The 19,910-nt window shown below is 38.5% G+C and overlaps 1 protein-coding gene across 2 annotated transcripts in view; it reads right to left on the reverse strand.

The window, feature by feature from the left end:
* Nucleotides 1-19,187, reverse strand: part of HDAC10 (histone deacetylase 10) — a 28,637-nt gene extending 9,450 nt beyond the window's left edge. For both annotated transcript variants that reach the window (XM_083365436.1, XM_083365437.1), the window contains exons 1-16: nucleotides 19,087-19,187; nucleotides 18,400-18,549; nucleotides 17,175-17,389; nucleotides 13,718-13,852; nucleotides 11,566-11,662; nucleotides 10,476-10,573; nucleotides 10,290-10,394; nucleotides 10,145-10,213; nucleotides 9,436-9,562; nucleotides 8,813-8,878; nucleotides 7,425-7,484; nucleotides 7,234-7,323; nucleotides 3,949-4,055; nucleotides 2,698-2,765; nucleotides 1,361-1,640; nucleotides 324-411 (exon numbers count right to left, since the gene is read on the reverse strand). In XM_083365436.1, the coding sequence (XP_083221562.1) occupies nucleotides 324-411; nucleotides 1,361-1,640; nucleotides 2,698-2,765; nucleotides 3,949-4,055; nucleotides 7,234-7,323; nucleotides 7,425-7,484; nucleotides 8,813-8,878; nucleotides 9,436-9,562; nucleotides 10,145-10,213; nucleotides 10,290-10,394; nucleotides 10,476-10,573; nucleotides 11,566-11,662; nucleotides 13,718-13,852; nucleotides 17,175-17,239 (1,455 nt within the window). In that variant the 5' untranslated portion in view covers nucleotides 17,240-17,389; nucleotides 18,400-18,549; nucleotides 19,087-19,187. The remainder of the gene's footprint in view (nucleotides 1-323; nucleotides 412-1,360; nucleotides 1,641-2,697; nucleotides 2,766-3,948; nucleotides 4,056-7,233; nucleotides 7,324-7,424; nucleotides 7,485-8,812; nucleotides 8,879-9,435; nucleotides 9,563-10,144; nucleotides 10,214-10,289; nucleotides 10,395-10,475; nucleotides 10,574-11,565; nucleotides 11,663-13,717; nucleotides 13,853-17,174; nucleotides 17,390-18,399; nucleotides 18,550-19,086) is intronic.
* Nucleotides 19,188-19,910: the final 723 nt, after the last annotated feature.

The following is a 19,910-nucleotide window of genomic DNA, read 5'->3' on the forward strand; positions in this document are numbered from 1 at the left end:
TGGTCATTTGGCTGGCATGACTAGACGCCAAAGGCGCACGGAACGCTGTTACCTTCCCACCGTAGTGGTCCCTATTTTTCTACTTGCATTTTTACGTGCTTTCGAACTGCTAGGTTGGCAGAAGCTGGGATGAGTAACAGGTGCTCACTCTGTTACGCGGCACTCGGGATTCGACCCGCCAAACTGCCAACCTTCTGATCAACAGGCTCAGCGTCCTAACCCACTGAGCCACCGCGTCCCTAAAGTATGTTTAGTTCTCCTCAAAACCAACTGGAAGAAAATATGTCATATCAAATCAACTCAGTTTTGCCAAATGACATTACCTCCTTTTTAATGATTTTGTTAAGGACAGCCAGCATGTTCAAGAGTGAGCTCAGAGCCTCTTCTTTCATATATTTCACATCAAATGCACTGTGAAATACATATATTTGAATGATGGTTATACCATGGAACATTTGGAACAATTGTACTGCTTGAACAACATACGGAGGTTTGAATTTATGACTTTTTAGTGGATATATAAAAGTCACCCAGATTATAAATAACTCTGTGTACTGTACACTAAAAATGATGTCCCTATTATTCAGAAGGATTTTCTGTTAATTGCAACATTAATTATCCCATAGCAATTCCTTCTTGCAAGATATAAAGAAGGACTTTGGAATTCTGGGATAAACAGAGTATTACTGTGAGGCAGGGTGAGGTTTTTTTTTATATGGGGGATTTTTAAATGTTATAAGACGCCCGGAAACACCTCAGTGTGAGTTGGGCAGATATATAATTTTGCAAAATAAACAAATAATCACAGGCCACTTCTACTTGAACTTCTACAGGTAGTCCTCGACGTATGACCACAATTGAGCCCAAAATGTATGTTGCTAAGTGAAACATTTGTTAAGGGAGTTTTGCCTCTTTTTATGATCTTTCTTGCCACAGTTGTTAAGTGAATCATTGCACTTGTTAACTTAATAACGTTGTTAAGTGAATCTGGCTTCCCCATTGACTTTGCTTGTCAGAAGGAGTCAAAAGCTGATCACACAACCCCTGGACACTCTGACCGTCATAAATATGAACCAGTTGCATGCATCCGAATTTTGAACCCATGACCATGAGGATGCTACAAATGTCTCACGTGTGAAAAATGGTCATAAGTCACTTTTTTCAGTGTCACTGTAACTTTGAACAGTAACTCAATGAACTTTTGTAAGTTGGGGACTACCTGTATTTTACACAGACACGCTTTGGCTACCAATCCTTTGAACTGGAGAGGCTGGGCATTCTTTTTCATTGAAAGCTGAATACTAAATATTGGTTGTACCATGATACACATTATTTTGAGCTGGTGACCAATATAGCTAACCTGAGAGTTGCTTTGAACTCTTTCACATCCAGTCCTTTTGGAATGTGAACAGTTGGTGGGAGCAGATGTGTATCACTCTCATCAATAGCTGCTGCTGTTTTAATAAGGGGTTTCAAAAACAAAATACTTTTCATATGCATCTCCAAAAACCTATCTGTTTTGATGACTTCATTGATATCACCCTTTCCGACTTCTTGAGAACTTAGGAGTTCCACATTGGTCTGTGTAAGCTCAGCTTCCTCTGCTTGACAGGTACTGAGATCTTGCACTGGATTTACATCTGGGAACAACAACAGAACACAGCCTGTCTTTATAGTGAAGACAAATTATGCTTGTTTTCCTCAAGCCAGCAGCCTCCAGATCTCAACTCTCCAGATTACAACTCTCCAAATTCTAGCAAAGTTACGGAAAGTTGTTTATGCTAGTTATACTTGGGGTCTGGGTATTGCCACTTTTCAAATCTCTGACCAGATTTTTTTGGGGGGGGGAAGCGTTTAGCTCAGAAATGGTTCATTTAGTTCAAAATCTGAACATTATTGTTTTTAGTAGAAAACAATAAAAAATAGATAGTTTGATATTGTTGTTGCCTAGTGTATAACATTTAACAATCCTCTTATTGTTGGAGCTATATACTGTTATCTGCAAGTCAGATAAATGGGTTGTGCCTACTTTAAAAATGAGTTGGAAAAAATGTATCAGAGTTGAGGGAGCACAGTACATAATTAAAGCAGCTGTGATTTTCCCAACTGCTACAAGAAGGTAAAAGATGTAGGTCCATTAATGAATCGACTTATTAAAGCATCATGTCCTTATTGCAACTCATTGTGCTTATGCTCCCACATCCCAAAAAACTTCTTTTAGTTGATATTTTTAAGTGCACACAGTCTTAAGTTCATATTCTTTTAAATTAATTTAACTCCAGTTATTTCAACCAAGTATATTGTCGTAATTATCCATTGTAAATTTGCCATTGACATCCTTTATATCTTCACTCTTTCATTTGACAATTCAAAAAGAAGAAAAAATAACTGAGGACAAGTTGTTAATTTATACTGACTAAATTAACAATTTGAGAATAAATTAAGTCAATATATTGCCAATTTATATGACTTTTATCACCTAGTGATGCTAAAATCTAGCCAAAGTTTCTAACACTGCTTCTAAAATGGCATAGGAATTTGATAACCTATTTAGGATTTGCTTTGGAATATTTAAACTTGATAAGATTTCTGTGAATTATGAAAAAGACAGACAGTAAACTAGATCCAGAAATATTTTAATACTTTTTCCATGATCTGCATCAGTATATCAGAAAAAAAGGTGATTTCTGCCATTACCTTCGTATATCAAACACTTCCAATATGGCTTATGTGCAGCTCTCACATTCTGAATTGATTCCCTTGCACTGAAAAAGATCAAACGGGATACACATCCTCTTTAAAAATATGTTTTAATCTATATATTTGTCAATACTAAGAATCTGTGCGTGTGTTATATGCCACAAAAAAACCCGAGGCCAGGGTATATAAAATAAACTTGTATGAAATAAAATTATTAAAGCATAATAACCTAGGTATATCAATATTCAATATCCCATCTGGCAGTATATGGAATTTTTCTACCATTCTTTGTAATTCCCGTGTTTTTCTAATATTTAGACTTTTTTTTTAAAAAAAAGCTCAAATCTACCTATATTGTTGAAAAAATTCTTTGTTTCATATAAGCACTGGGGATTCTTTTGGATGTACAGACTGGCATATCTGTAGGCAATTAAGCAAACCTACAGAGGCACTCGAAGTATTGGCATAGAAGAATGGTAATTCTACACTTTTGGTTTAATTCCTGCCCCACCTTCTGCCCAACTAGCAGTTCAAAAGCATGGAAATGCGACTATCAGGTAACAGCAGAAGGTAACAGTGTACTGTGCGCTTTTGGAGTATAGCCGTGCTAGCCACATGACCATGGAAAATGTCTTTGGACAACATTGGCTCCCTTAGCCAAGAAGCAGAGATCAGCACTGCACCCTAGAGTCGGACACGACTGGACAGGGAAACCTTTACTTTTTTAAGTAAACCTCCAAACAGTGAGGTGTAATCCACTGCAAAATTAAATCCCTTGTGGATCGATGCCTCCTGCACCAGTTTCAGAGGTCTCATCAAATACTGCCTACGTTTTTGGCCATTTATCAAGAGAGAGTGTGAAGGTCACTAGACGTTCCCGTTCTTTAGGGTAACACTTGGGTTTTATATAAGCTTCTGTCTTTGTCACTGAAAGTTTAAAGCGTGCTGGTTGGGACCTAGGTACATGCTCGTGTTTGCACTGTTGCCTGACTCAAAAGATCTAAATAGATGAATCCTTTGTACAGACATGCCTAAAAGGAATAAAAAAAAGTTCAGATAGTGGTTTCAATTGCATGACCACCATTTTGGCTTTTTTGCTAACCCCTTACTGGAAATAATAGTGTAAGACTGTCCCACCCAGTCTTGTTTAGAACTGGCCTTTTGTCCTTATAATGACTTGTCAATACAGATCTATCTTTCTGATTATTATATGGTTATTATTACACATGGACATAGTCATGTATGTACCTTAAACATGGCATCATTTCACCAGACAAAGGAGGTAAAGGATCTCCAAACAAAGCTTTTAGAGTCATGCAGACTGATTCAGAGAGTGACCTTAAGTGATATCCACCCTAAATAAAAACAACAAATGGTTTTAAAATATAAAGGAGCATATGAAATACCAAGCAAAGATTAAGCAAACAACAACATCCAAATGTTGAATTATTAGAAAATAAAACAAGTGGTATACATAAGGCACCAGCGTATGCTGGTCTCCAAGCACCTGTGCAATCACCTATTGGAAATACTGGTGGCCTTCACTTAAGGACCACTTGTTCAGTGATGGTTCAAATTAATGATGGCACTCAACAAATGATACTTACAACCAGTGTTCAATGTTCCAGCTGTCATAGCATTCATGCAGTCACATGTCTATGGAGATTCTCAGTCATCCAGGTCATGGTTGTCCCAAAGGGGCTTTTTCAAGAGACAACTGGACTTCCTTCATTTTCTTTGAGGACTTTTGCTTCTCATCCAGGAAGCTTCTTCAGCTCTGACTGGATGGTGGGGAATGGAAGGATTTATAAAATATAAATCCTTCCATTCCTCACCGTCCAGTCAGAGCTGAAGAAGCTTCTTGGATGAGAAGCAAAATGTCTTCAAAGAAAAACAGGAAAGTCCAGTTAGTTGCCTCTTGAAAAAGTACCTTTGAGACATGCAGTCACATGGTCATGATTCAGGAAATTAGGGATCGGCACAGCCTCCTGCAGTTATATGATCACAATTTGCAATCTTCACTGCTGGCTTTCTACAAACAAAGTCAATGGGGAAGCTGGCAGCAGGTTGGCAAATGGCAACCACATAACATTGGGCTTAAGAATGGCGCAGGATTTGTTTAACAATGGCAACCAGAAGTGCCAGAACTGCAATTGCTAAGCAACAGAGTCATGTGACAACTTGTTTTATGATTGCCATTGCTTATCGACAGAAATTCCAGTCCAGTTAAGAGCAGCCAGAGGATAGGGTCTCCATGTTTTCCTGTCACTGTATTTTTTTAGATGTACCTGTTTTTAGTATCACTTTTTGAAGCTTTGAAGTATAATTGTTAATAGCCTGGCTGAATGCTGATGTGCCTTACACTCCCTTGTTGGTTTACAAACGTGAACTTTCTTCATTATACTATGAGGGTTTTCCTCTTCATAGTAAAAGTGACTTGATTTGACTTACATCAGATATTGTATTTTACTAGCTTTTTTTAAAAGAACATTTTATTTTTGGATATGTCCTTGGATTTTTTAATCTTAAAAAGATGGGAACTTTCCCCCTTTATTTCTTTTTCATTTATTCTCTGCTGTGGGAATTCTTATTTAGGCTTCTTCTATGGTTATTTTGCTCTGGAACATTTACTTTCTTTGTCCTGAGAAAGAAACTTTGCACCCTGCTGTGAAAGCTTGACTATAACGGAGATCTGGACTACATTAAAATCAAAATAACAATAAGGATTTTGAATGTTACCTATTACTACATGCAACAGAAGACAGCTTCCAAGAGACATTGCATTCCAATTTGTTGGAAAATTTACTGAACAACAAGTGTTATGGAAATATTTTCAATAAAGACCTACATTTTTGAGGCGTGAGAAGCAATTGTTTGGACAGGTCCCATTTATAATTTTAAAGAAAAGTAAATAATAACAATAATAACAATAATAACAATAATAACAATAATAATAATAATAATAATAATAATAATAATAATAATAATAATAATAAAAAGTTGGAAGGGACCTTGGAGGTCACCTAGTCCAACCCCCTGCTCAGGCAGGAAACCCTGTATCATTTCAGACAAATGGCTGTCCAGTCTCTTCTTAAAAACTTCCAGTGTTGGAGCATTCACAGCTTCTGGAGGCAGGTTGTTCCACTGGTTAATTGTTCTGTCAGGAAATTTCTCCTTAGTTCTAGGTTGCTTCTCTCTTTTGGTTAGTTTCCATCCATTGCTTCTTGTCCTGCCTTTGGGCGCTTTGGAAAATAGCTTGACTTCCTCTTCTTTGGGGAAGCCCCTGAGATATTGGAAGACTGTTATCATGTCACCCCTAATCCTTCTCTTCATTAAACTAGACATACCCAATTCCAGCAACCGTTCCTTATATGTTTTAGCTTCCAGTCCTAATCATCTTTGTTGCTCTTCTCTGTATTCTTTCTAGAATCTCAACATCTTTTCTACATCATGATGACCAAAATTGAATGAAGTATTTGTTTGCAGTGTCCCGGGTAAAGATGATAAACTGGAAGGAATTGTTTTCCTATTAAAAATCAATCTATGGTATTTGATCCTAGAAGGTTCAGAGACAATGGTTGCATGCATTTATGGGAGATTAGAAGATGCTTGTGGACTTTCTGTGAGTTAAAAACAACAACAGATTGTTAACAGAGAGCTTTAAAGTTTAGTTTTGTGTCAGAATTACTTGTTAATTGCTTTCTTATATATAATAGATAGAAATGGTTGGAAAAAAGAACCAAAGAGTGAAATTTGTATATGTATTAATGAATCATGAACACAGTTCGCATGTTGTTTGGAAAATTAACATATGTGTGTAAAGAATAAAAATAAAATATATAAAATAAATAAATTGGTTGATTAATAATTTCTATACTTGTAATATTTTTAAAGTTATACTGTATACTAATTTTGCAAATATAAAGTTATAAATTGCTTTCCAAGGGGGAGGGTGAATAATTTTATTGCTGAAGCATATTTATCAGTATTCAGTGAGAGAGGATATTTTATACGTATGTTTGATATTCTGTTTGATGCACTGTTTGTCTTTATTGTTGTTGTTTTTCCCTTTTTCTGATTTTGTATTCTAACTTTGGAGATAAATAAAAAATATTAGGAAAAAAGTACCCCAAAATAAGAAAAACTCATTTCATAAAGAAAGATTTAACTGCAAGATATAATAGCATTATCTCAATATTTCAAAACCTCACACGTTTTTGTGATCTCTGGAATGGCCTGTATGGCCTGGTTGACAAGTACCCAAAGTGAGGTCACCTGACGAGTGGGAAGGGAGGCCATTGGAACTTCAACTTCAGGTTATAAGTACCCCTCAGGTAGGTCCATTGGAACTTTGAATGGTTGCTAAGCAATATGTCATAAGTCAAGGACTACCTGTATTTATAGACCAGTGGGCATCTGAGATTTGTGTCAATATGTGAATATTCATAATCCTAGAAAAATCTGAACAGTAATTACCTCAAGAAGTTGATAGTATTTATTAAACTGAAAATCAAATTTTAATAAAATCCATACCTCTAAAACTGCACACAACTTTCCTTTAGCTAAATTCATTAGAAAATGAGTAAGATGGGAAAAGCATTCTGGAGTTGCTTTCATCTGCCCCTAAAAACAAAACAAAGAGAAATAAAGATTTTTTTAAAAAAAACATTGCCTGTTTTCATGAAAAAAGAGAAAGGAAAAACAGTATCTAGAAAAGAGCTTACCTCTGGATCACCTATTCCAGAATCATATCCAGCAGAAATCAAAACAAGTTCTGGATCAAACTACAGTAGGAAAAAAAATCAACAGAGTTTATACTGCAGAATAATGTGTACAGTATAAAGATGCTGTGAGTTATAGTCCATCAAGACCTGGAAGGTCACAGGTTCTCCAATTCTCCAACAAGCCTTTCAGGGCACGTCCAGCCACCTACTTTCTTAAATTAATCCAAGATTTGATCTTTGATCTACTGTTCCCTTTCCAACTTTTCATAAAATCTTTGAGCAGTGCTCCTCAACCTCAGCTACGTTAAAATTTGCAGAATTCCCAGAATTCCCCAGACAGTTGAAAAACGGTGACTAAAAGCAACCAACAAGGATTCCCTGCATTGCTGCTTTTTTGCTAGGAAGAACTTGCATGCTGATACTCCTTCCAGTTGACCAATGTAGGATATGGAGAACCAAAACTGTCTTTCAGACCTCACATTGTCATTCTTAATCCCTTACTCATTTGTTTCTTTCCCAATTCAGTCCCAATCCAATCAGTTTGAGCTGATAGGTTTTCCATTCATTTTAAAACCATGGATCTCAAAAAGAGAGGGAAAAGTACAGATCAAGGGCATCCTCATTACAGGCAATCCTTGAGTTACAACCATTCATTTAGTGACTGAAGTTACAGTGAAAAATTTTCACTGTAATTTATGTCCCTACGACCATTGCAGCATCCCCATGGTCATGTGATCAAAATTTGGCAACCAGCATGCATTTACAACAGTTGCAGTATCCTGGGGTCATGTGATCGCTTTTTTCAATGCGCTCAGCCTGCCACTGACAAGCGAAGTCGATGGGGAAGCAGTATTTGCTTAACAATTATGTGATTCACTTAACAGCCCTTGCAAAACAGGACATAAAAAATGAGGTGTAACTCACTGAACAACCTCCTTCCTTAAAGGTTGTGATTGTAAGTCAACGACTGTCTGTAGTATCTCTGGAGCTATTCCTTTCACACCATTACAGAGATGTCAGAGAATTGGCTCTGTCACACAATTGTACAACAACATTCATTTGTGAAGGGGCTCATAGTCTCTTTTTTCTAAAAAAAATATCCAAACAACTAGCAGCTCATGTTATGCAGAGATAATTGCAGCAAAACAACAAACTGGGGAGCTCCCAACAGAAGCAAAAAAATCAGGAGTGTGGTACAGCTGCTGTCTTGGTTTTGGATCCTTCTTCCTGTAGATAATCCTAAGCATATTTTTTTAAAAAAGAAACTGTTGCTTTTAAATAGCTGAAGATTATTTCTGATAGTACACAAAAGTATTTTACTATTGTACTCTACTTTTAAATAGCATCTGCAATTGGGGGGGGGGAAGGGTCCAGAATTCAAAAGTTACCTCAAAAGCTATTGGAAGCAAAACATGAAGAAATGCAGCCAAATAATCTGAATTTCCCATTCCAACCTGCAAAGCCAAGCATAATATAAAATATCAATTCTTTTAAAACAGAAAACAAAGAACCCCAAACTGCCATTATATATAGGCCTGTTAGGCCACAAATATCTTAGTGGAAATCATCTCTGGAGAGCATTGTGCTTCTCCAACAAATTCTAAATTGTATTTAGCAAACAGTTTTCTAAATCCCCAGGAAGGAAAATTATATGGACATTTTAAAATTTGTGCTAGGTTCCAGTTGACAATATAAAGTCTGCATTTTACTTTTTTTTGCCCCAAATGCAACCCTCATTAATATTTCCAAAATGATAAAACTTTGTTATTTTTCTTAAAAGTCCTTGCTACAAATAAAAATTACAGTACTCCATCAGAAATCATGCTTCCTTGTGCATAATTCCTCTGCTGTATACAAGAATACAAATCTATTCTAATTACAAAATGAGTTCTCAGCTGACGCAAATATGTACGCAAGGTATGTGTAGGGAATTAAAAACAAAATGCATCAAATGCATGATTGCTAGAGCTTAACATCTATTTGTATTATGGTGCTATTAAACAATATTTACCTGATTCCAAGGAACATTTATGGTGAATCCTCTTCCCTTCCCCTGACCAACCGCATCATAATTAGATTCACTGAGCCAAGGCCAAAATTTCTGGTGTTCGAACCGATGCCAGGAAAAATAGAGAATACTAACAAGAACAAAGTACTATTTAATGAAGTTGCTGCTAACACCGAACAAGCAAAGAAGCAGCAGTGCTTATTTCAGGAGAGAACAGCTGAATTAAGCCTGAAATCTATGAATTTTTACTATCTAGTTTTCTGTAAACTGATCTAAATACAGGGTGTTCTCAAAGAGCTTAATTTTGTAGTTATAGTTTTTAAGATGCTGCTGAACTTAAGCTTCCCGCAAAAATGTGGGTGTTGGTATGAGTGCCAACCAATTTGTAAATGTACCTGACAATGGTAAGTATACTTTTAATCAGTTGTTTTCATCTTTATTTATCTTTGGATTAGACCTCATCTATCACTTTAGTTCAACACCGAAGGGAGTTTTACAGCCATGTTATAAAAACAGACAATAAAAGATAGGTTATAGCAAAATTAATTCAATTTGCCTAAAAACCAAAACAACAGGACATAATTGTGTAGTGCAAGCTATCAAAATATCTTAAGGCCTGCTGTTTGCTACTGAAGTTCATTGGTAAACATTTTGAAACTCATGCAGTTTTTGAGTTTGTTGCAACATCTCTAAGAACAAGCGATTGACAAACCTTGGGTCATCATCAAATGCGTATTGAATTCCTTGTCCATGATGCACATCCCAGTCAACAATGAGGATTCTGCATGAACCAACCACAACGTTCATTAAAAGGTAAGATCTTCAAGAATTTGTGACTTTAAATAGATATACTCCACCTTTGCAGGCCGTATTTTCTTTGAGCATATTTTGCTGCAATAGCAACATTATTGAAGATACAAAATCCATTGGCTGCACTTTTTTGACTATGATGACCTGGAGGCCTGCAAACAAGCATGATTGAGTCAATTAACCATAAATTGTACCAAAGAACATTTACCTAGAGAATATTTCAATTTGGTTACCTTACTAGAGCCAAGCCATTACGGGTCTTTCCCGACATCACAGCATCTACCAGTTGCAGTGTTGCTCCCACAGCCAGTTTGGCACAACGATATGTTGTCTGAAGAACAGAACAAGTTCATGATTCAAAGACTCTACTGCATTTTCCAAGAAGAATGAATGAAGGCTGGAGAGATGGGAACAGCTTGGCACTCTACAACACTGAATTTCCCCACTCATTCAGGCATTGGGTATTACAACTGTAATCCAAAGAAGCACTCAGCAGTCACCACCTCCCACTTTATATTCCCAGCAATAGGAGAACTAAGAAAACAAGAATTTGGGGAGGTGGAAGGATAGCTCTAGAGCAGGGGTAGGCAACCTTGGCTCTTTTATGACTCGTGGACTTCAACTCCCAGAATTCCTGAGCCAGCCATGCTGAGGGGAAAGGGAGAGGTTTCCAAGCTGAGCCGTGCTGGCTCAGGAATTCTGGGAGTTGAAGTCCACGAGTCACAAAAGAGCCAAGGTTGTCTACCCCTGGTCTAGAGGAAGCTTAGAATCTTAGCCATAAGAAAACCTCCACCTGTCAGAGGGATAGGTTTATGAACATATATTTAGTTCCAGGGAAGGTAAGAGCTGTGAGCCTGTAGAAACATTTTAAAGTTAAGGGTGGCCATTGGAAACCCATTTTAAGTTATTTAACAGGGCTAAATTTGGTTCCTTCTTCCAACATTAACAAAATGACTGTGGTGTTAAGATCTTATTCTAGTTACATAATTTTGGGTAGAGGTTTTAAGAAATAGAGAAAAAAGAAAAGCATCTCTAAATCAGGAAAGGGTTTAGTGGCGGTAGCAAAAGCAATAGATCCTTTTCAGGCCTTCCATAGGGAGACTAAAAAGTCAAAACAAAAGCTGCAACCATGTGATCCTTGCGAGATCCATCCCCTGCAAGGTGTCCTTGGATCCTTTAGAAATATTCATGAGTTAAGAACAATATGCTTTAATTTTGAAGAACAGCAGCCCCACAACACTGAGTGGACAGCAGGATTTGGAGAAAAAGGTTTATCGTTACGGAATATTGTATCTAGGAAGAATTCCTGATTACGCTCCATACTGGATGAAAGTAAACAGCATCATATTCAGCAGAGACTTTTTGGAGCGCTTCTTCTTCCATTTTCTCAGTGTTCTTCACAATTTCCACATAATCCATACTGGAAAAGAAAAAGAAAAAGAAACACACTGTCACCCATTGAGACAACATAGGGTGTGAGCCAGTTTCAAATGCTGCTGTCTCTATTACTCTGGTAATCAGGAATCTGGTTGCAGATAAAGTGACAGGACAGCCATCTATGGAAAGCCAACTGAGATCTCAGACAAAATGCTAAACCAATATGTATATAAACTGGGCTGATTATTGATTTTGCCCCTAGGCCAAAACTATATTGGGACCATTTTTCTTTTCAGGAACAGCCATGTAAAATGCAAAACCATTGGGATGGATTTTTTAAAGTTTAGAACACTAAGTCTAGGAGGCATTGAACTTAGTAATCCAAAAGAACATTTCTTACTGGTGCTTCATTTCTTACTATGGCTCAGTTCAGGGCAACAATAAATCTCTCAAGATTAAGAGACAGAGAATGAATGCCAGCCTTGAACCCATCCCCCTTTCTATTATAACAAATATTCCCTTTTTCCATTTTTTGTGGATTAATCTGAGTGTGTAATTATATTTACATCAGTGCTGATGCTAAGAAACTGTGGAAAGTGGAAAAGTTGGGAGCAGTTAGAGATGGGAAGATGGCCTGGTGCCATCGCTAAGGGAAACAGGGAGAGATCCTAAAAGCCAAGAGAAAACTCATTGGAAGGGTAATTTAAATATTCAGAAATCAAGGTTAGCTGAAGAACTTAGAATAACAGGGTTGGAAGGGACCTTGGAAGTCTTCTAGTATCTAGTTCAACCCCTTGCCCATGGCAGGAGATCCCATATCATTCTAGACAAATAGTGTCCAGTCTCTTCTTGAAAACTCCAATGATGGAGCACCCACAACCTCCAGAGGCAAGCTGTGCCACTGATTGTTTTCACTGTCAAGGAAATTTTGCCTTAGTTCTTGGTTGGATTTCTCTTTAATGAATTTCCTGACCTCGGGTACTTTGGAGAATAAATTGACTCCCTCTTTGACAGCCCCTCAAGTACTGGAATACTGCTATCATATCATTGTTAGACCAGACATATCTAGTTCCCTCAATTGTTCATCATATGGTTTAGCCTCCAGACCTGATATCATTGTGTTGGTCTATTCTGCACTCCTTCTAGGATCTCAGCAGAATCTACTTCTGAATGGAAGTTATCTCTTTGCAGCTTGCCCAGCAAATGAACTTTTCTAGTTATCAGAATAATGAGCTCAGTGACCCATATGACGAATTCTTAGTCTTAGTACATAAGGTCCAACTCAACACAGATGCACACGGTGTTTAAACCGTGGTTCAATTGTGATATTGTTGCTTTCTGTAGTAATTATGCACGCTGGCAATGAAGATGCTGAGAGATAAAGAAATAAGTTATTTATGTTTTCCCTCTTCCAAGGAGTTTTTTTCCAATGAGAAACCGGAGCTCCGGCGGAAAGACTGCAAAAAACTCTTTGCAATGTTTTTACAGGCAACATTTGAGCCAATAGCCCATTTGTCATTTTATCTCTTGGCCATCCAGTGAACTGCTAAACCAGTCACTTAGCAATCATTTAAAGTGATGACCAATTTGAAAAAAGGAGACTTACAATCTGAATTCAAAGTTTATGTGAACAATTTTTGGGTGCCTGGCAACATGGCTGCATTCACAGTTGATTGCAGCATCTCAAAGTCACGTGAGCAGTTTTTCAAGCTTTTTGCCAAAGCCCAGCACTTCTGCTTTTTGGCAAAACCCCTCATATAGCGAACCATTGGTTTACTTAAAGACTGCGGCAAAAAGGGCTGTAAATTGGGCAGGCTCCATTATGGCAGTACCTGACTACCTGTATATACACGATGCCATGGGCACTAAAAACTGTATCATTTAACATAGGCTATTTTGTTACCAGATTTGGGGTGGAACATTTGGGGTATTTTTCAGTGCAAATGACCATTTATTTTCTAGGGGGTTTAGGACTTGTCTTGAACTTTATGAAAACAAATTATATCCGTTAAGTGTAAAAGAAACATGGCGCTGAATTTTCCCCTCATAATTTCTCCAACACTGGCTGAGGTGGAGGGATGCTGCCCTAGGAGCGTACCTGTGAATCAGCATGATTTCACTCTCAGTTCCTTCTCTGGCAGAGACAGAAATGCATCTTTCAATCAGGTTATAGTGCTGAAGGCGGCCATAGCAGGAAGAAAGCCGTTCAGGAACCTCCACATCACAGTTTGGGCTAAAAATGAGACCAAGATTTAAGTTCCCAATGAAATTATTACAAATCTATGTTGCAGCTAAGAAAGATATTTTTTTTTTCATTACCAGAAAGAAAAAAACTGGCAAAGGAAGGAATGTGTTCTTTACTGCAGTACTGATAATGAAATACCTCAGATATTAACTAAAACCCTTTAAAACTGGGGGTTTGAATGATGCAAAAGAGCCCCCCATTAAGAGTTCTATTTTGGTTAAGAGCAAGGCAATTAAATCTGTCGTGATACTCCTTCCTTAGACAGGGGATTGGACTAAATGACCTCCAAGGTCCCTTCCAACTCTGATTCTGTGATAACAATGGACCAGTGTTCCTCAATCCTGTCAAGCTGAAGATGTGTGGACTTCAACTCCCAGAATTCCCCAGCCATGATATCAACACATCTTAAAGCCGAGGTTGCAATGGACTAAGGCAAGATCAAGACCAGATTTTCTTTTTTGAAGCATGCGGTAATATCCACAGCAAGGCTGTATGTATCAACATCAAAGCCTCTCTCCTTTTGCACATGCAGCAACAATGCACAAGCATGCAAAAGATGCAGGTTTCTGATCATGATGCTCCACTGACTAATATGGGCAGTTATAGAAATTGAATAAATGAAAACAGCGTTATTGCTCATTAGTACATTTCATGCATGTAAAAAATCTGTACTTGCATCACAGCATATTAGCATCATCTAGACAGCCTGGCTGATCTCAAAAAAAAGAAAAAAAAAGCTAAGCAGGGAGCAAGGTACCAGTACTTATTTGGGTGAGCAGAAAATTCCAGGTTGTAGGGAAGGAAGTCAACATCATACTGTATAAGGATCAAATGTCCTTGTAACAACAGGATATCACACTAGGTGGCAGCACCTAATTGACCTTGAAGAAAGCTAAGCAGGGTCAGATCTGGTTGGAATTAAGAATTCCTTTGTTAATGTTGATGAGAAGCAAAAAACAGCATAAAATGAACAAGCATATTTAGTAGGAGTGTGTACATCAATAACATGCATCATAAACAGAGCACAAGAAAATCTTATCAATAGTTGCTGAACAAATAAAATTTTATGATGGTGCAATAAACATAAATCATGAAACCACACCAATCAGCAAAAAAACAAGAGCAGATTATAATCAATAATGTTCCCATATTGCCCTTTGATCTAATCTTATAGGCTGCAGCATAGAATCTTTATTAGCTAGCAGAAAAATCAAGAAAGAGAGATCTGATTTACCGAGTCTATTTATAAAAAGAATTTCAGTCTTTAGATCCTGGCATAGATAAAGAAAAAAATGTTAGAAAGCAGTGGTGGGATTCAGGCAGTTCGCACCAGTTCCGCAGAACTGGTAGCTAATTTTTTGTTGCCCAGGCCCAGAATGGACTTCCGGAAGCAGCATCCACACAGAGAACCGGCTGTTCACATATTTGAATCCCACCACTGGTGAGAAAGTCTCCATTTCCTCAGAACCACAGGTACATTATTACATCTTTCCTGGAACACAGCTGAGGGGACCACAGTGAGATGCACTAATAATCTGGAACTCTGGAATTGATAGCTAACTGATCAATGTGCCTAAAAATTATTATTGGAGAAAAAGTCTCAGAACTGTCTAAGTTCTGTCCAACAGAATCAAACATTATTCTTTGTCTAACAGCAGAAAAGGCATCATTGTGTCCCTCGCCCAGAAGAAACCTGAGTGGCAGGACCTCAGCTTAGGTATTCTTCACTTCCCCTATCCATGTTACTTCAGAAAGTGATATTTACAAGGCTAAGGAAAAAAAACATGATCTAGTTTGTATTTGGATAGGACAAACACCAGGAAATCGTAAGCTAAGCTGAGATGTCAAAAAAAGAACTCAGGAGGAGGCAGTGACAAGTCCCTTCTGCATTCCTGCCAAGTAAAACCATGACTGGGTCCTTGTAGCCCAAGTTAAGGAATTTTTTTATTATTATTTTTTTCAAGGACAGGCAGTCAATGCTTCTCAGGGCCTCTTATTTAAATGCAGAGGAAATAGGCTGTGTTCAAATCACCACATACACTTAACCAACAAAAATAGCATAAATTCCACTTTCTCCCATTATTTTGTCTCAAATGCTTTAAAAGAATGCAAAAGGTTCCATTCTTTTCTTTTATGTTCATGTAACTGCAGCAAATAAGGGACGCGGTGGCTCAGTGGGTTAGGACGCTGAGCTTGTCGATCAGAAGATCGGCAGTTTGGTGGGTCGAATCCCGAGTGCCACGTAACAGAGTGAGCACCTGTTACTCGTCCCAGCTTCTGCCAACCTAGCAGTTCGAAAGCACGTAAAAATGCAAGTAGAAAAATAGGGACCACTACGGTGGGAAGGTAACAGCGTTCCGTGCACCTTTGGCGTCTAGTCATGCCGGCCACATGACCATGAATACGTCCTTGGACAAGCGCTGGCTCTTCGGCTTTGAAATGGAGATGAGCACCAGCCCCTAGAGTCGGAAACGACTAGCACGCATGTGTGGGGGAACCTTTACCTTTACCTTTTAACTGCAGCAAATACATAAATGTTGGGAAAGTGGAAAGTCTGAGAAACACAAAACAATTTCATATTAATTGGTATAAACTGAAGTAGAGAAGGTCTCTGACAGGTTTCCAAGATTGTGTTAGTCTGTCAAAATCAGGAAACAGAAATTGCTAGAAATCTTGGAATGTATCTTAATGTGGTTAGGATATTATAACAGAATCTCCAATGTCTGCCAAATCATTTTCAATTTATATCTAACAGGCTGCCACAAAGAAGAGGGAGCCAAGCTATTCTCCAAAGCACCTGAAAGCAGGACAAGAAGCAACGGATGGAAACTAGTCAAGGAGAGAAGCAACCTAGAACTAAGGAGAAACTTCCTGACAGTTAGAACAACTAACCAGTGGAACAACCTGCCTCCAGAAGTGGTGAATGCTCCAACACTGGAAGTTTTTAAGAAGAGACTGGCCAGCCACTTGTCTGAAATGGTATAGGGTTTCCTGCCTTAGCAGGAGGTTGGACTAGATGACCTCCAAGGTCCCTTCCAACTTATTATTATTATTATTAGTATAAAGTTGGAATCCTTCTACCTCCTCCCCTTCTTCTGGCACACTGTGTTATGCCTTCCTTCCCTGGGCCTTGCTGCATTCACACACACACCTGCATCCACTGCACCCTCTTTCCCCAACTCCTGCACAGCCTGTGCCAGGGCTTCCCCCCCCCCAGGCAATCCTGGTCCAAATTACCGTTTTAACTCAAGGACAATCTGTATCTGTAATTCTCTTCTTAACTGAAACAACAACAACAAGCTGTACTTACTCTTTCCATAGTAGCTTATGATTGATCATTTCACCATCATAAACCAAGGCTGTTCCAGCTGCCATGACTTTGTTTGAAGGCACAATGCAGATGTATGCGCAGGGCTTTTTTTGTCATAGAACGCTCAGAACAGAGTTCCGGCACCTTTTTTGGATGGAACCTTGTAGGGTAGGCAAGGCGGGATGTATGACATGTGTGAGTTCCGGCACCTTTTTCTTTTACAAAAAAAGCAGAGTGTATGTGGTTTATTAAAGAAACAAAACATGAATCAGGAAGGGAACCAGCAGAATCAAGACATCAATTGTTATTTTTTTGCTTAGAAAAGTCTGAAGTGATGCTACAGCCCACAAATTTAACAGAGCAATCATCCTCCTGGTTTAGTTTAACATTAAACTTTAGTTTAGTACAATGTGAACAAGCCTGTTCAAGCTTCAGACAGAGCACAACTTCTTCCAGTCTTCAAGACCATTCCAGAAGAGGAAACTAAAAGCATCTTCTTTCAAATACAAACTACTCATAATTGTTAGTTTGACAAGGATAAATGGTTTCAACTATGGTTTACCAAAGTAAGACAAAATCAAACCACTGTTTCCAGCTCTAGTTTGTTTTGCTATAGTTCATGGTTAAAACAACCATATTTCCCTATAACTGCATAAGTTTCTGAACTGGAAGTAACTAAATAAAGTTGCTGAGTGCTAACTTCAGGATGTGTGAACTTCAACTCTCAGAATTCCTCAGCTAGTATGATCATCTTGAAACTGCCAAGCTGGAAAAAACACTGAATTTGAGCATGTTTCTATCCAGCTGGAAGACATTTAGAAGTTATTCTCACACTGAATGTGGAATTCTGAGAGTTGAAGTCCACACATCTTAAAAGTTGCTGAAGCTGAGAAACACTGAGCTAAGAGAAAAAGGTCGGCCCAAGGTGCAATCACTACATGCCTTCTGGGATCAGAGTCCAGAATCTGGGTCTCAACAATTAGAATTAATTACTTCTCTACATATTGACTGTCCTATGGCAAACAGTCAGAACTCATCCACGGACACCTGAAGCTACAGCAATCTGTGAGCACACTTTAATAATGGAAGATCTTAATTTCAGATTCATTAATCCTCAAATTCTGTAGACTTGAATGAGCACAGAAGAACAATTTTCTCCGTCTCTTGAAATACCACCCAATGCTGCTCTTAACATCACTCTTAATCACACTCAGGACTCTCTTACCTAGGTGCAATCCAGAAAATCCTGCTGCGGAAAATAATTTCGGGATCAAAGCCCAGTGTTGAAGGATCTAGCAAGAGTAAGATAAAACTCTGAGCATGCTGTGGTCTTCAACTCCCAGAATTCCCCCAGGCAGCATAGACCATCTCGAAGCTGCCAAGTTTGAGGGGAAAAAACAAAACACTGAATCTGAGAATGTTCCTATCCAGCTGTAAGACATTTAAATGCCATTCTCTAGCTGGCTGGGGAATTTTTTTAAAGAGTTGTCAGAGAGTTGAAAAATACTGGTCTAAATAACACTAAAATGAAAAATGTTGCAAATTTTGTGTACTATCCTCAAAAAAGTGTAAAATGTGACATTAAAAAAAGGAGGAGGGGGGAGATCTATGTCTCCAGTAAGATTTAAGCTCAGAATGTGCAAAAGCCATTTTTTTAAAAAAAAATCTATTCCTCTGACCCCGTGCAAAAAGCAATTTCTCTCAATTCCCCAAAGAAAACACAATCGGTCACTCCCAAACGTCTGAAATCGGGCGATCGGAGTCAGCAAGTAAGATCTCAAAAGAATCTCTTCTTTGCAATATTATTCCAAATTTAATTTTAACCTCCTAGCAGCCTCACTTCTGTAGCAGCCACCCAGCCACATATTACAGGAAAAATGTTCGGACGGTATTTAAATAAAAACTTTCCTACCCGAAATGCAGCCTCCGCTAAACTCCACCACTCCGCGCGGGGAGAGGAAAATCAAAGCGCTTGGAGGAAGGAGAAGGACAGTCTTGCAACGTCTTATTGGCTTGAATATGTACACAGAATGTTTAGCCGGACCAATCGGGGGGGAAAAAGCCGTGCAAAGAAGGCGGGGAATATCAACCCACAAACACAAATGCCCGCCCTTTTCTAAGCGTTTCCCTCCCTGATTGGACCACCCGACTACTCTTTTGCCAATAGTAGTACACAGAAGAGATTGGGGGAAAGGATGGGAAATACATTTTAACTCCAATCGAAATAAGCGCAGGGGTCTTCAAACTCGGCCCTTTTATGACTCATGGACTTCAACTCCCAGAATTCCTCAGCCAGGCATGGTGGCTGAGGAATTCTGGGAGTTGAAGTCCATGAGTCATAAAAGGGCTGAGTTTGAAGACCCCCTGAAATAAGGTTTGGGCTGCCTCGTGGACCGAATCTGGAAACAAGCGCGTGCTGCCACATAATATTCTTTAGTCTGCTAGCTCGCTCCATGGGCGGAAGTGGGCTCAAGAGTAATGTTGCATGGCATATGATTCATTACTAAATAACATCATCAGGCTGGCCTAGACTGACAGGGATTTTAATCATGTTTTTAATTTTTAACTTAATTTTAATTTATTCTACTGGGGCTATTAATCTAATTTCTTTTTAACTTTTGTATTATTGTATTTTATTGCCCTGAGTCCTTCGGGAGATAGGGCGGCATATAAGTCCAAATAAATAAATAGATAGATAGATAGATAGGTAGGTAGGTAGGTAGGTAGGTAGGTAGA

Source organism: Vipera ursinii (genome assembly GCF_947247035.1).
Source record: "Vipera ursinii genome assembly, chromosome: 6".
NCBI classification, from domain to species: domain Eukaryota; kingdom Metazoa; phylum Chordata; class Lepidosauria; order Squamata; family Viperidae; genus Vipera; species Vipera ursinii.